Source organism: Meriones unguiculatus, chromosome 21 (assembly GCF_030254825.1).
Source record: "Meriones unguiculatus strain TT.TT164.6M chromosome 21, Bangor_MerUng_6.1, whole genome shotgun sequence".
Lineage (NCBI taxonomy): Eukaryota > Metazoa > Chordata > Mammalia > Rodentia > Muridae > Meriones > Meriones unguiculatus.
The window spans coordinates 20,060,471-20,074,781 of NC_083368.1; the positions used below are offsets into that span (position 1 = coordinate 20,060,471).

Below are 14,311 nucleotides of genomic sequence, written 5' to 3' on the forward strand. Positions count from 1 at the left end.
GAGACCCAGACTTCAGTTTTCCTTCTGCTGGTCCATAGCCTGAAAATGGCTACAACTGCCAGGCATTGATACTGTAGTGTCCAACTCCCTTAGGACTGACTCTGTAATTATGACAACTGTAACATTATAAGTAGCTTAAAACATGAACCATTTTCAGCTGTCTGATTTATGGTTTGGCTGGCCAGCTTATGAATGAAACTATTTTAAATATTAGGTACAAACAGATCCTCAGAGAAGTACTAATTTTAGAAGTTCAGTGCTGAATTCTGAAGTCTTAGTGCCCTGTTCTTTGAAGCTTTGATAAGTGACTACATGCTTAGTACTGAAATAGCAACTGAGACTTACAGTTCTTCTGGTGATAAGTGGAAAAAAGCTTGGCTCTTACTACTTAGGTATCTGAGTTATGTAGCTGATGGAAGAGTACATAAAAGCACAGTGGATAACTTCTGTGAGTGGTAGCATGGTTTTCTAGAGGTTAGAATAAAAGGTTATTTTAGTCATATGTCTAAATACATTTCATTCTTAAAATAGAACAGCTCATCTGAGTGAGGTTTCCCTGGGGTCTTCTTTGTTGGTTAGCTTCTTTAGGGCTATAGATTTTAGTATGTTTATCCTATATTAAATGGCTAAGATTCACTTATAAGTGAGTATATACCATGTGTGTCTTTCTGCTTCTGGGTTACCTCACTCAGGATAATCTTTTCTAGTTCCCACTATTTGCCTGCAAATTGTATGATTTCCTTGTTTTTTTATTGCTGAGTACTATTTCATTGTGTAAATGTACCACAATTTCTGCATCCATTCTTCAGTTGAGGGACATCTAGGTTGTTTTCAGATTTTGGCTATTATGAATAATGCTGCTATGAACATAGTTGAGCAAATGTCCTTGTTGTATGGTTTAGCGTTTTTCGGATATATGCCCAGGAGTGGTATGGCAGGATCTTGAGGTAGCACTATTCCTAATTTTCTGAGAAGGCTCCAGTTTGATTTCCAAAGTGGTTGTACAAGTTTACATCCCCACCAGCAATGGAGGAGGGTTCCCCTTTCTCCACATCCTCTCCAGCATGCATCATCCCTTGAGTTTTTTATCTTAGCCATTCTGATGGGTGTGAGGTAGGTCGTTTTGATTTGCATTTCCCTTAAGACTAAGGACATTGAACATTTCTTTAAGTGTTTCTCTGCCATTTGAATTCCTCTGTTGAGAATTCTCTGTTAAGCTCTGTACCCCATTTTTTAATTGGATTACTTGGTTTGTTTGTGTTTAACTTCTTGAGTTCTTTATATATTCTTGATATAGACAATGAAAGTAGGAGAAGACAAGGAACAGGACAGGATCCTTTCACAGGGAGCCTCTGAAAGATCTACCCATTAGGGTATGGGCGGGGATACTGAGACTCAGCCAAACTTTGGGCAGAGTGCAGGAAACCTTGTGAAAGAAGAGGGAGATAGAAAGACCTGGAAGGGACAGGAATTGCACAAGGAGACCAACAGAGCAAAAAAAAAGGAAAACAAACAAAAACCCTGGGCCCAGGGAGCCCTGCAGAGACCAATACTCCAACTAAGGACCATGCACGGAGAGGACCTAGACTTCCTATTCAGTTTCCAAGTGGGTTCCCTAGTAAGGGTGAAAGGGGCTATCTCTGACATGAACTCAGTGACCGGCTCTTTGATCACCTCTCCCTGGGGGGGGGGGGCGGTGCAGCCTTTCCTGGCCACAGAGGAAGAGGAAGCCAGCCCTGATGAGACTTGATAGAGTCAGATAGAAGGGGAGGAGGTCCTCCCCTATCAGTGGAATAGGGAAGGGACACGGAGAGAAGAGGGAAGTAGAGTGGGACTGGGAGCAAGATGGAGAGAGCTATAGCCAGGATACAAAGTGAATATATTGTAATAAATACATAAACGAATAAAATAATAAACTTAGAAAAAAAAAAAAAGAACATCTCAAACTCAACAAAGTGCCAAGTGCTCTGCCCAAACTCTGGCTGTGAGTCTCTTCATCTGCTTTGATCCCCTGCTAGATGGAGTCTTAGAGGACATCTGTGGTAGGCTCCAGTCCTGTTCCCTCTCTTCTACGGCTTCCCAGAAATCTGAGCATAAGCAAGTCAGAGATGAGGTGGTAGCATAGAGGGAGGAAGGTATTTTATGGAGTGAGCTCTGTTGGTAATCACTATCCCTGTTTTCATATAATCTTTACCCACTCCATCTTAGAAAAACCATTTTGACTGGAAGATCATCACTAGGCTCCAGTGGAGTTCCGTTCCACTCTGCTTGCTTTTAGCCACTGTGTCTCCTTGCATACTGGGCTCCAGACCTGTGATCTTATTTGCTTGCTGCTCTTAGAGTTTTCTGTCTTCTCATACACTTACCTTGCTTTTCTCTCTGATTCATGTACCTACTTTCCAGTTGTCTTTTACTTTATTATCTTCTCTTTCCCTTCTTGATCCAGTCAAATTTCCATGAGCCTTTCATGAATACCTCTCCAACATACTGTGAGTTTATTTGGATTTCAAGGTACTTCACTTTTCAAAACTCTACATCTGCATATTACATGGTGTTAAAGAGAAGTAAAGGGAATTGTTGATTATATTTTTTTTTCTAGGCAAAGAAGGTAACAAGGTACCTTTGCGCTCTTCCTTGATTTTTTTTTTTATGTTTTTCCCATTCCCCCTATCTACCATAACTTATTTTCTTGCTACTCTTTGGTTATCTTTAATCAGAGGCTCATTTCTCTAGGATTTTTCATGTCACTGGAATCACTCAGAAGGAAAACATTAGGAGATTGGACTCCCAAGTCTTGCAACTCTTTGGAAATGTGTTCTGAGTATAAAGTATTTGAACTGTATAGGGTATATGGGAATGTGGTCTGCTTGTTTCTGTTAGTTCTGTGGGAGAAGAACAGACAGGAAAAAGACAGGCCTCTTTGTATAAGACAAAAACTTTCTGTGTTTTGACAAAATTGTACAAGAAATCATAATAGACAGATTCTAAAAAGAGGGGCAGTTAAAAGTCCTGTGAAGAACATAAATTGTCTCTCATTTAGGGACTATTTTGTGTTGGGATTGTCTTCAAACTGGCTGTGGTATTTCACCTGTAACCTCTTTAGGTTATTTCTTGATTCCAAAGTCAGCATTTAGAATAGGTGAGTCTTAAGTCTCCATTTAATTGTTAAATTTTCAAATTAATTTTGAAATTTAATTTTAATTAAATTAATTTTTAAAATTGAATTCCCATACAGGTATTATGGCTATTTTGAACACCCAGTGTCTGAGTAGATTCTTTATCCTGCCCATTGCTGCCACCCACCTGCTCTGTCCATTTCCTTTTGTAGCCTGTCCCACTCAGTCTCTTTTTTTTTCATTAGATCCTATGTGTCTTTTTGACCACCTTCTGCTTAGTTCTTAAGCAGATTCCCATAGAACTGAATCACTAAAGTTTAGAAGAGAATTTACTGAAAACACTGTCTACGTTGAGGTCTTTGATCCACTTGAACTTTAGTTTTGTGCAGAGTAATAAGTATGGATCTGTTTGTATTTTTCTACATGTAGACACCCAGTTAGACCAGCACCATTTGTTGAACATGCTATCTTCTTTCCATTGTATGATGAAAGACCTCAACATAAAACCAGATACACTAAACCTGTTAGAAGACAAAGTGGGAAAGAGCCTTGAACTCATTGGCACAGGAGACAACTTCCTGAACAGAATACCAACAGCACAGGCTCTAAGAGCAACAATCAATAAATGGGAACTCATGAAACTGAAAACCTGCAAAGGACGCTGTCATCAGAACAAATTGACAGCCTACAGATTGGGAAAGGATCTTCACCAATCCTATATCTGACAGAGGGCTAATATCTAGAAAATATAAAGAACTAAAGAAGCTAAACAGCAACAAATCAAGTAATCCAATTTAAAAAATGGGGTGCAGACCTAAACAGAGAATTCTCAGTAGAGGAATATTAAACAGCAAAGAAACACTTAAAGAAATGTTCAAAGTCCTTAGTCATCAGAGAAATGTAAATCAAAACGACCCTGAGATTTCACCTTACATGCATCAGAATGGCTAAGATAAAAAACTCAAGTGACAACACATGCTGGAGAGGATGTGGAGGAAGGGAAACCCTCTTCCATTGCTGGTGGGAATGTAAACTTGTACAACCACTTTGGAAATCAATTTAGTACTTTATCAGACAGTTAGGAATAATGCTACCTCAAGATCCAGCTATACCACTCCTAGGCATAGATCCAAAAGATGCTCAAGTATACAACAAGGACATTTGCTCAACCATAGTAGCAGCTTTATTCGTAATAGCCAGAAGCTGGAAACAACCCAGATGTCCCTCAGTTGAGGAATGGGTGAAAAAATTATGGCTCCTGTCCTGTTCCCTGCCCTTTCCCTCTTCCGAAGTCTATCCTGTTTGCCTTTCTGAATGAAGATTGAGCATCTTCCCCAGGGTCCTCCTTCTTGCTTAGCTTCTTTAGGTGTACAGATTTTAGTATGATTATCCTATAATATGTCTACTATCCATTTATAAGTGAGTATGTACCATGTTTGTCTTTCTGTTTCTGGGATACCTCACTCAGGATAATCTTATCTAGTTCCCATCATTTACCTGCAAATTTTATGATTTTCTTGTTTTTAATTGCTGAGTAGTATGCCATTGTGTAAATATACCACAATTTCTGTATTCTTTCCTCAATTGAAGAACATCTGGGTTGTTTCCAAGTTCTGGCTCTTATGAATAAAGCTGTGATGAACATGGTTGAGCAAATGTCCTTGTTGTGTACTTGAGCATATTTTGGATATATGCCTTGGAGTGGTATAGCTGGATCTTGAGGAAGAAGTTACTTCTTAATTGTATGTCCTCCAATTTTACTTTTGTCAGATTTATAACCTTATTGATTAAGTTTTCCTGTTTCCATGTATTTTTGTGCTATAAAGTGTTTTATGTTTCTGTTGTATATTAAAAGAAACTTATCAAAGAACTTATGTATACTAAAGGTAAAATATCTAGGATAGTATTAAGTCCCTGCTTATAACTTATCTGATGAGACTACAAAGATAATATTTTAAAAATAAAAGCTTAAAATATGTTAGCCCTAAAAAATTGAGCAAATTTTTTTCTTCTGGACATTTTCCACAGGTCAGGTGATTTGTGCTAAGAGTTACTGAGTAAATTAGTAAATTCTCTTTGTGAATTGGTATTCATAGTACCTCAAAACGTACTATAAGTTGAAGTAGCATTTTATTTGAATGGTCATACTGTTTCTCATATACTGTAAAATATAAAGGTAGCCATTTAAATGTGAAAAATACTGCTTTATGTTGTCAATACCAGATTTAAATTTCTATCAACCTGTACAGAATGAGCTAAGTCCACATAAAATATTTTTATACATTCTTGTTTTTAGGTCAAAGAAAGCAAAGAATTCACTTGATAAGTCAACTGAGACTGACAATGGCTATGTATCCCTTGATGGGAAAAAGACTGTAAAAAGCAGTGAGGATGGAGTACAAGGCCACGACCCTCCGTGTGAAACTATTCGACCAGAAGACACAGCATGGGCCACTCGGACTCCAAGGAATGTTCTTGCCAAAGTCAGTGTTGCTTTAGAGTTTGTTTGACCTTATATGTGCTAACATGGAGAGATTTAGGTAGAATAGTTGCTCTCGAGTTAAATGCGTTCTAGAATTAATTCCGTGGACGTTCATAAATAATAGTGATGACACTAAAAACCAGGTAGATGTGGTTAAACATGATGGCAAGTGTAACTTGGTACATTCTGAATTGATCTATGGTTTGATTTCTTTCCAGAATGTTGAAGCAACTTATATTTATGGTGGTGTTTATAAACCATATCTCTTCTTCTAAACTTTCATGTGCATATCAGAATTTGCACTAAGCTAAGTACCTAAGTTATACTCTAAACTGAATGAGGCACTGACTTTTACTCTGTAAGAAAATATCTTATTTTCTCTACATTTATTACTTTTGGTTTTAACAGCTGAAAACCAAATGTTTTCAATATGATCTGAAAACAATTTTAGTTTGTATATGATCTAAAAATAGTTCTTTAAATTAAAAAGTTTTGATTGATATAGTAGTTATATTATTTATAGGGCACAGTGTAATATTTTAGCACTTGTATACAAGTACTTAAGACGTAGAGAGATCAGACAAAGTAATTGGCCTATTAGCTACAAATGTTTATTACATGTTGGGAATATTAAAAAACCGTTTTTACTTTCTGCTTTGCAATGTGCAATAATTTGTGAACCACAATTACAGAAATAAAGCTATTCCTGCTGTCCACTTGTACTCTGTGTTTCTCAGCTGCCCTCTCTTCACCCCCTCCTTCTCTTCTGAGACTATGGGAACTAATACTTCAGTCTCTTCCTCTGCCCAGCCTGTCTGTTGCTTCAAATGACAGTTTTGTTGTTTTAATGGACTGAACAATAATCCACTTCTCTGTAAGTAATTAGTTAAGGTTGCAGCAGACTCCATGTATGTGACTGGCACTTCGGTGAAGTCTTTGTTGGTTTTGTTCAGGATCGCTATTCAGGGTCTTTTTGGTTCCCTATAGATCTTAGGTGTTTTTTCCTAGTTTGTGGAAGCATATTATTGTAATGAGACAAGGGTGCCCACTCCACTGTTACTCAGTGTAGTGCTTTAAGTCTGAGCTATAGGAGTAAGACAGGAAAAAGATACAAGAAGGATTAAAGTTGGAAAGGGAAAGTTACACTTATCCTTCTTTTAGATTGCATGAGTTTGTTTTTAAAATCATGGACTCCAAACAGAAAACTTTTAGATTTGATAAATACTTTTACTAAATTGCAGAATACAAAATTAATATACAGAAGTCAGTAACTTTTACATACACTAATGACAATCTTGCTGAGAAAGATATTAGAAAGAATATCCCACTCACAATAGTTTTTACAGTGAAAACTTAAGGTAGCCTAAAAAGAAGCTGAAGAAGACACGAGCCAATGGGAAGAGCTTTTCATGCTTCTGAAGCGACAGCATTGAATATTGAAATGGCTAGACTACCAAAATAATCTGTATTTAATGCAGTACTCATTAAAACTCGAGTGAAATGCTTCATAGAATTTGGTATATATGGAGGAGGTCCTAAAATTCATAGGGAATGCAAAAGACCATGGATAGACAAAGCAATCCTAAGCAGAAGACCACGGCCTTAACTGATCTCAAACTATATCATATAGCTGTAGTGAAAAATCCAGCAGGCTGCTTCCACAAAAGTGGACATGTGGAACCTAACAGAAGACTTACAAATGAACCCTCACAAGTATAGACACAGACACCTCATTAAACTTTTTAAAAAAGATTTGTTTATTTTATGTGTACAATTTATTTTGTGTGTATAACTTATTTGCTTGTGCTGTATTGTATATATATATATTGTATATATATATTGTATATATACAATACATGTGCCCGGTGCCCTTAGAGGTCAGGAAAAAGTATCGGATCCCCTGGAATTAGTTATAGATGCTGTGAGCCACCCTGAGGGTCCTGGAAGATGAACCTGGCTTTTCTGCAAGAGCAACAAGTGCTCTTAATTGCAGGTCATTTCACTAGCTCTGGTTGCCTCATTTTTGAGAAAGTTGTCAGAAACATGCATTGGAAAACAGTCTTGTCAACAAATACTTATGGGAAAAGTGGATATTTGCCTTCCTAAGAGTGAAGTTTGGTTTGTATCTTTCACCCTATTCAAAAGTCAGTTTAGACTGTTTAAATTAATATTAAAAACTGAAACTACCAGGGGAAAATACTTCAGGATATAGGTATAGGCAAGAACTTTTTGATTAGAACCCAAGAAGCTCAGGAAATAGCTGTAAGAATTGACAAATGAGAACACATATAGTTAAAAAGCTTTTGCACAGTAAAAACAGTAAACAAAGGGCCCACAGAAGAGGTGGAAACTTTGCCAGCTCTTCTTTAGATAATACGTTACAATCTGGAATATATAAAGAATTGCAAAAATCTGGCCCCCACCAAGAACAAAACCAGCCCAAACTACCATTCAGTCCATGGGTCAAAGAAATGGATAGAAAGTCTCAAAAGAAGGAATACAAAGAGCAGGAAATAGTTCTGAAAGTATGCAATATCTGTAGTCATTAGGGATACTTTTAAAAACTTACCTGTTGCCTGGCAGCAATGGGTATCAAGAAAAGAAATGACAACAGATGCTAATGAGGATATGAGGAAAGAAGAATCCTTATTCCCTTCAGGTGAGAGTATAAACTGGGGCAGCCGGGGCAGCCGGGACAGCCATTATGAAAGTCAGTGTGGAAGTTTATCAATTAAAATCAGAATTAGCATGTAACCCAGGTCTTCAACTCCCGAGCACATGCGGAAAGGACTGTGTATCCCACAGAGATAACTTACTCAACCATGTTTATTGCTGTTCTGTGCACGATAACAAGGAAATGGCTTTAGCCCAGATGTGCATGAACAGATGAATGAATAATGGAAAGATGGTACATACTGTGGAAATTTAGTCAGCTGTGAAGAAAGATGAAATCCGCAGGAAAATTGGTAGAACTGAATGGAGATGACTTAAATGAGGTAACCCAGGTTCAAAAAGACAAAATGCTGCATATGTCTTCTTTTATGTGAATCCTAGCTTCTACTTTTTGTATTTGTATGTTTATGAAGGCATGACTCTGGGTAGAAAGCGCTGTATGAAAGGGGAAAAAAACTTTATGGGAGGGGTGTAAGATATATAATGCGGGGGGCTGGCGAGATGGCTCAGAGGTTAAGAGCACTGGCTGCTCTCCCAGAGGTTCTAAGTTCAATTCCCAGCAACCACATGGCAGCTCACAACCATCTATGATGAGGTCTGGTCTGTTCTCTTCTGGTGTGCTGGTGGAGATGCAGGCAGAACACTGTATAAAATAAATACATCTTTAAAAAGATAAGTGATAAGTGAAAGTGGACAGGTATGTTGTTCATGGAAGGGTACAAGGAGAGAGCGCGGAGAGAGCTGACGGGAGGATGAGAGAGGGGCATCACCAAAAGTGAGTTTGTATGAAGTGCCATAAGGAAACACACTAATTTGCCTACTAATTTTTAAAAATGTGGTCAAGTGTTGCATTTAGAAATATGAGCATGGGCATTTTTGTATTGAAGGAGATGCAAAGATTTTCCTTACTTTTTAAAATAGTGAATGTACTTATATTTTGTAATATCAGCTGTGAATAATGAGTCTACAGTTTAGTCTGGCTGTAATCTAATGCTCAAGTATTAGCTGTCTGATACTATGAGCAAAATATGTGTCATATCTTTCACACATCTTCTGAATACATTTTCAGGTCCATACTACCTACTGAGTTATATGAAAAGAACATGTCAGTACAGCTTATATTTCTTGAGTCAGTTTCAGAATGTCTAAAACATGGGCGTCTCTTACAGTCAACCTGTGACGCATCAGCTATGCACACACATAAAACTATTCATTTCTTGCTGTCCCTTACTATTACTATTACTAAACTTTTACTATTACTATTACCCTTACTATTACTAAATCAGCGAAGGCTCCTGTAACAGATGACCATTTAGCTTGATAAAATATTACACTTTTTTCCCTCATGTCTTCCAGCTTCTTTCAAATGGCCTCTGTTATATTTGTGTCTTATTCATATTTCTTAATTCTCTGAGGTGTTTCAGATCCTTTTCTGAACAATACTACAGAATAATATTTTATAAATCACTTGAATTATCTTTTAAAAAGAAAATGCATATTGAAGAGTATAATCAGTAACTTTAAGACATTTTTGCTGAAAATGAGGTAGTCCTGATCAGTTTCTTTATACAATTGAAGATATTTTGAAGGTATATATGTATACGTGTATTTGTATAATTGTTAGAGATTGCCATCTTAAAGCTCTAAGTTCAATCAGAAGTTGCTTACAGTTGTCTTTGTCTGCTTCCAACTAGGATACCCAAAGAAAGATGACAAATGTCTCTGATGAAGTATCCAGCGAGGAAGGTCCTGAAACGGGGTACTCACTACGCTGTCATGTGGACAGAACTTCCGAAAGCAGTCTTCGAAACAGAAAGCCCCATCACTATAAAAAGCATTATGCAAATGAGGTACACAGTTTCGCCTTACTTACATGAACATATATTACCTGCAACAGCTCTTATTGAAATATTTCCCACCATTACTAATATCTATTGTTTTACAATCCTTTTTATTTTTACTATTTTTGAGACAGGGTCTCATTATGTATTTCTGCTGACTATCCTGGAACTCAATGACCAGGTTAGCTCCAACTCAGATTCACCTGCCCCTGACTCCTGAGTGCTGGGATTCAAGGTGCACCACCACACCCAGCTTTGTTTTACAGTCCTGATGGATGGATGGTGTAGCACTGATCAGTTACCATTCGTGCACATTCATTTCTTGCAGCGTCTATGAAGATTCCTCCCCTTAGGTGGTTCTTTACTGTAGTGTTGTTTACTTGTTTGCTGGTTGGAGGGGCTGTCCCCCGCCGTGTGGGGGGGAGTCAGGGAACAACTTGTGGGCGTTGCTTATCTCTCCACCAGGTGAGTTCCAGGGATCTAACTCAAGCTGTCCAGATACTGTCAGGCTTGCCGTCAGGAGCCCTTACCAACTGAGAAAATCTGCCAGTCGTTGCAGTGAACTCAGTTTCATTATAGTGAACGTATTTTCCAAGTAATTTCTCTCCATACTACAACATTCAGTAATTTTCCTTGTTGATTCCATTTTTTTCTTTTTTATAAATTTGTTTGTCTGTTTGTTTGTATATTGGCTTTCTCAGATCTTTCCCCAACTCTCTGACATCTCTAGAGCTTAAAACTATTTAGATAGAAAAATAATTTGATTGTATTTAATGTTCACTTTTTATGGACAAAAATTTCATTGTCTGGCTCCAAAAATCTACCCCTTTGTCACTTTTTAGCTAACCCTGCCCGGTAGTCTTCAAATGTACAGATTTTTGGTTTTTTTTTTTTTTCCTGGATGATTTTGTGTTAAACTTATGCAAAAAATCAAGCGTTATGCTGTGGTAGACTGGGTAGCTTCAGGCTGCCAGGGGTCACACAGGCCTCTCTTACCTGTCTGGTGGGCTGTAGTTGTCTCTCTTTCTTTCAAGGACTGCATTAGACCGACACTGCGATGACACACCAGCTTACTGCTTTGCCACCCATATTCTGTTTTTAAAGCAAATAACCAAGCCTGGGAAATCAAGATCTTTATGTAGTGAGAAGTTTATTGACACTGAAGGAAGGTAGAGCGCTCTTTGATGCCTCTCTTACATAAGTATATTTGACCTTGGAGGGATTTTTGTTTATGTGTTCTTTGCTCTTTGCAAAATAGTACTTCAACTATTGAGATTTTAAAAAGCAGAGCATTATCTTTCTAAACATAGATTTTAAAAGAAATAATTGCTTAAGAAACATTTTAACTGGAGCTGGAGAAATGACTCAATGGCTGAGTGTTTGTTGCTCCTGTGGAGACCCCAGGTTCAGATCACAGCACCATGTATGGTGGTTCACAACCATCCTAACCCCAGTTCTAGGGGGTTGCACAACTTCTTCTGAACTCCTTGGGCTGTGTACACACAGTGTATTTATACATACATGGGAAAACACTCATACACATGAAATAAAAATACATCTTAAAAAAGACATTTTAACCTATATGTAACATTGATAATTAATGAGTGTTACATAAAAATGAAATCTTCTTTCACAAAGACTTTAAAACAAATGATGTTTAAACAGTTGCATTCAGCTCCCCCAGATGTGACGCTAGAAACAGAGCCAACTTTAAAGGGCATGTCCTAAAAGAGCGAACCTTGAGAAGAGTGGTTCTCAACCTCTGGGTTGTGACCCCTTTGGGGGTTGCATATCACATATTATCATAAAGACATGACAGTAGCACAGTTATAGTTCTGCAGTAGCAATGAAATAATTTTATGGTTGGGGATCACCACAACATAAGCTATAAAGGGTCGCAGCATTAGGAAGGGTAAGAACCATTGCTTTAGAAGCAGCAGTTAAGGCAGATGTGCAGGATTGTCTGCACTTTTATTTATAATATAAACAGACCAACCAACACTTGAAGAAAAGATTAGATTCCAGTTTATGTTGTAGGAAATACACAAATGACAAATCTATCAGAGATATGAGAGTAGTTTTAGATGACCCAGAAGTCCAATATAAAACAGTTCGAATTTACTATCTCTTTATAAACTAATCTTAACTGTTAACTGAGAGAAGTGTGTAAAGGTTGGAGGAAATAGTTTAGGGGCACCTGAGATAATGTGGGGGCCTTGTCATCCTTGTGTTGACTCGCACGCCATGTGCTTTGCTGTTTTCCACTGTGCACTGTATGTGCTGGCTTCTTCAGGTTCTCCTGTTGAGGAAGAGACTGGTAGACTTACTTGGTTGACTAGAAGACAGAATATATCCTGTTTCCTCCAATATGTCTATTTCATTCTCTCTCTTTTTTTGTTAATTTGTCCATCTATTGTAGTAGATTAGCATGTCATCAAATGAAGAAAGCATGTGAGAGAAATCATAATAAACTATGGGTTTGGAATCCCACTATTTAACTTTGGGCACTTCTTTTTTTTTTTTAATTTTTTTGAGGCCTAGTTTATGCATCTGTACCTTTAGGGAGGCAAAACTCTTTTCAACACCCAGGGTTAGATTGAACTATTTCTTTTCTAATTACTATATTATTTATTTTTATTTTTAGACTAAACAGTCTTTAGATACAATTTAGTTTTAAATGTAAAGACAGTAGACAGTTATTTTGGAGTTTATATTTGTAAAGTAATAATTGTAAGATATTTTTGGCAGTCTGCAGTTAGAATTATAAATGCTTCTTTACTCATAAACCCACCTATTAGTTTTAATTAAAAATCATACCTCTTAATTTGTCATTTAATTTTAATATGTGATTAGCAAATCTATGTTAGAACTTAATATTAGATAATAAACTACCTTTATTAAATATTTGATGTGGGCCAGAGGGTTGGCTCAGCAGTTAGAACATTGGCTGTTCTTCCAGAGGACCCAAGTTTGATTCCTAATATCCCGCATGGTGGCTCACAACCATCTATCTATAACTCCAGTTCCAGGGGATTTGATCCTTCTGATCTGCACGCAACAGGCATGCACATGGTACATAGACATGCATGCAGGCAAAACACTGACACAAATAAAATAAATTTTTGATAACCGTAAAGAAGCAACTTAACATTTTAAATTACTGAAAATAATTTCTGTGCCCTGCTACTTAGTGAAACTTTCACAAGAGTGGAGCATGGGGAGGCACACCTTTAATCTCTGCACTCAAGAGACAGATGCAGGCAGATCCCTCTAAGTTTGAGGCCAGCCTGGACTATAAAGCCAGCTCTAGGACAGCCAAAGCTGGCGGATGGAGGGATACCTCTTATTAAAAACAAAAACAAAAAACTCTTATGAAAACTGGGCTCTGAGTATTTTTAGTGACATTTATCTGAAATATTTTTGGAATATATTTTTTAAAACAGACTGGGTTTCGTGCTGTCTGCATTTTATATTCTGTTGTTTAGAATATTTTTTAATTTATTCTTTGACAACTTTATGTATGTATGTATGTATGTATGTATGTATGTAATTTATCTCGATCATATCCACCCTACCTTTTCCACCTTCAACTAGACCCCTTTATCAATCATGTCTTTTTCTTACCTGCATGTCCCTTAAAATACAAAACCAATAAAATCCTCAGAATCTAATGATGCCTGTCCATACCTGTATGGGTCATTCACTGAAGCACAGGCTTGAAGAGGACACACCACGCCCCTCCCTAGCAGCCATCATGAACTAATAGAGTTCCTTAGTTAGGGCTGGGGCCTTGTGAGCTTCCCCCATCCATGCTAGAATGTTCCCTCAGCTTGGTATGGTAAAGGTGAGCCGTAACTGCTTTTGAGTTCATGAGTGCAACAGTCAGGTCATGTCTAGATGACAGCTTCTCGCAGCCCTCTTCCTAATTTTTTAGCCTCTGCATTCTTTCCCCCTCTCTTCTCTGATATTCCCTTATCCTTGAGGTTAGGGTTGACATAGACATCCCATTTAGGACGGCAGTCAGCAGTCACTTATTCTCAGCACTTTGTCTAATAGGAGCCTCTGTATTCACTGTCAGTTATAAAACACTTCTTTGGCTAGGGTTAAAAGCCACTCTAATCTATGAGTATGAACATAAATATTTAGAAAGCCTTTTGACAATCTGAGCATTTAGCAAAACAACAGTAGTAGATTTTCCC

At 37.6% G+C, this 14,311-nt stretch overlaps 1 protein-coding gene across 4 annotated transcripts in view; it reads left to right on the forward strand.

The window, feature by feature from the left end:
• Phtf2 (putative homeodomain transcription factor 2) overlaps nt 1–14,311 on the forward strand; it is a 127,523-nt gene that overhangs the window by 87,542 nt on the left and 25,670 nt on the right. For all 4 annotated transcript variants that reach the window (XM_060374030.1, XM_060374031.1, XM_060374032.1 and 1 more), the window contains exons 8-9: nt 5,413–5,599; nt 9,966–10,121. In XM_060374030.1, coding sequence (XP_060230013.1) covers nt 5,413–5,599; nt 9,966–10,121 — 343 coding nt within the window. The remainder of the gene's footprint in view (nt 1–5,412; nt 5,600–9,965; nt 10,122–14,311) is intronic.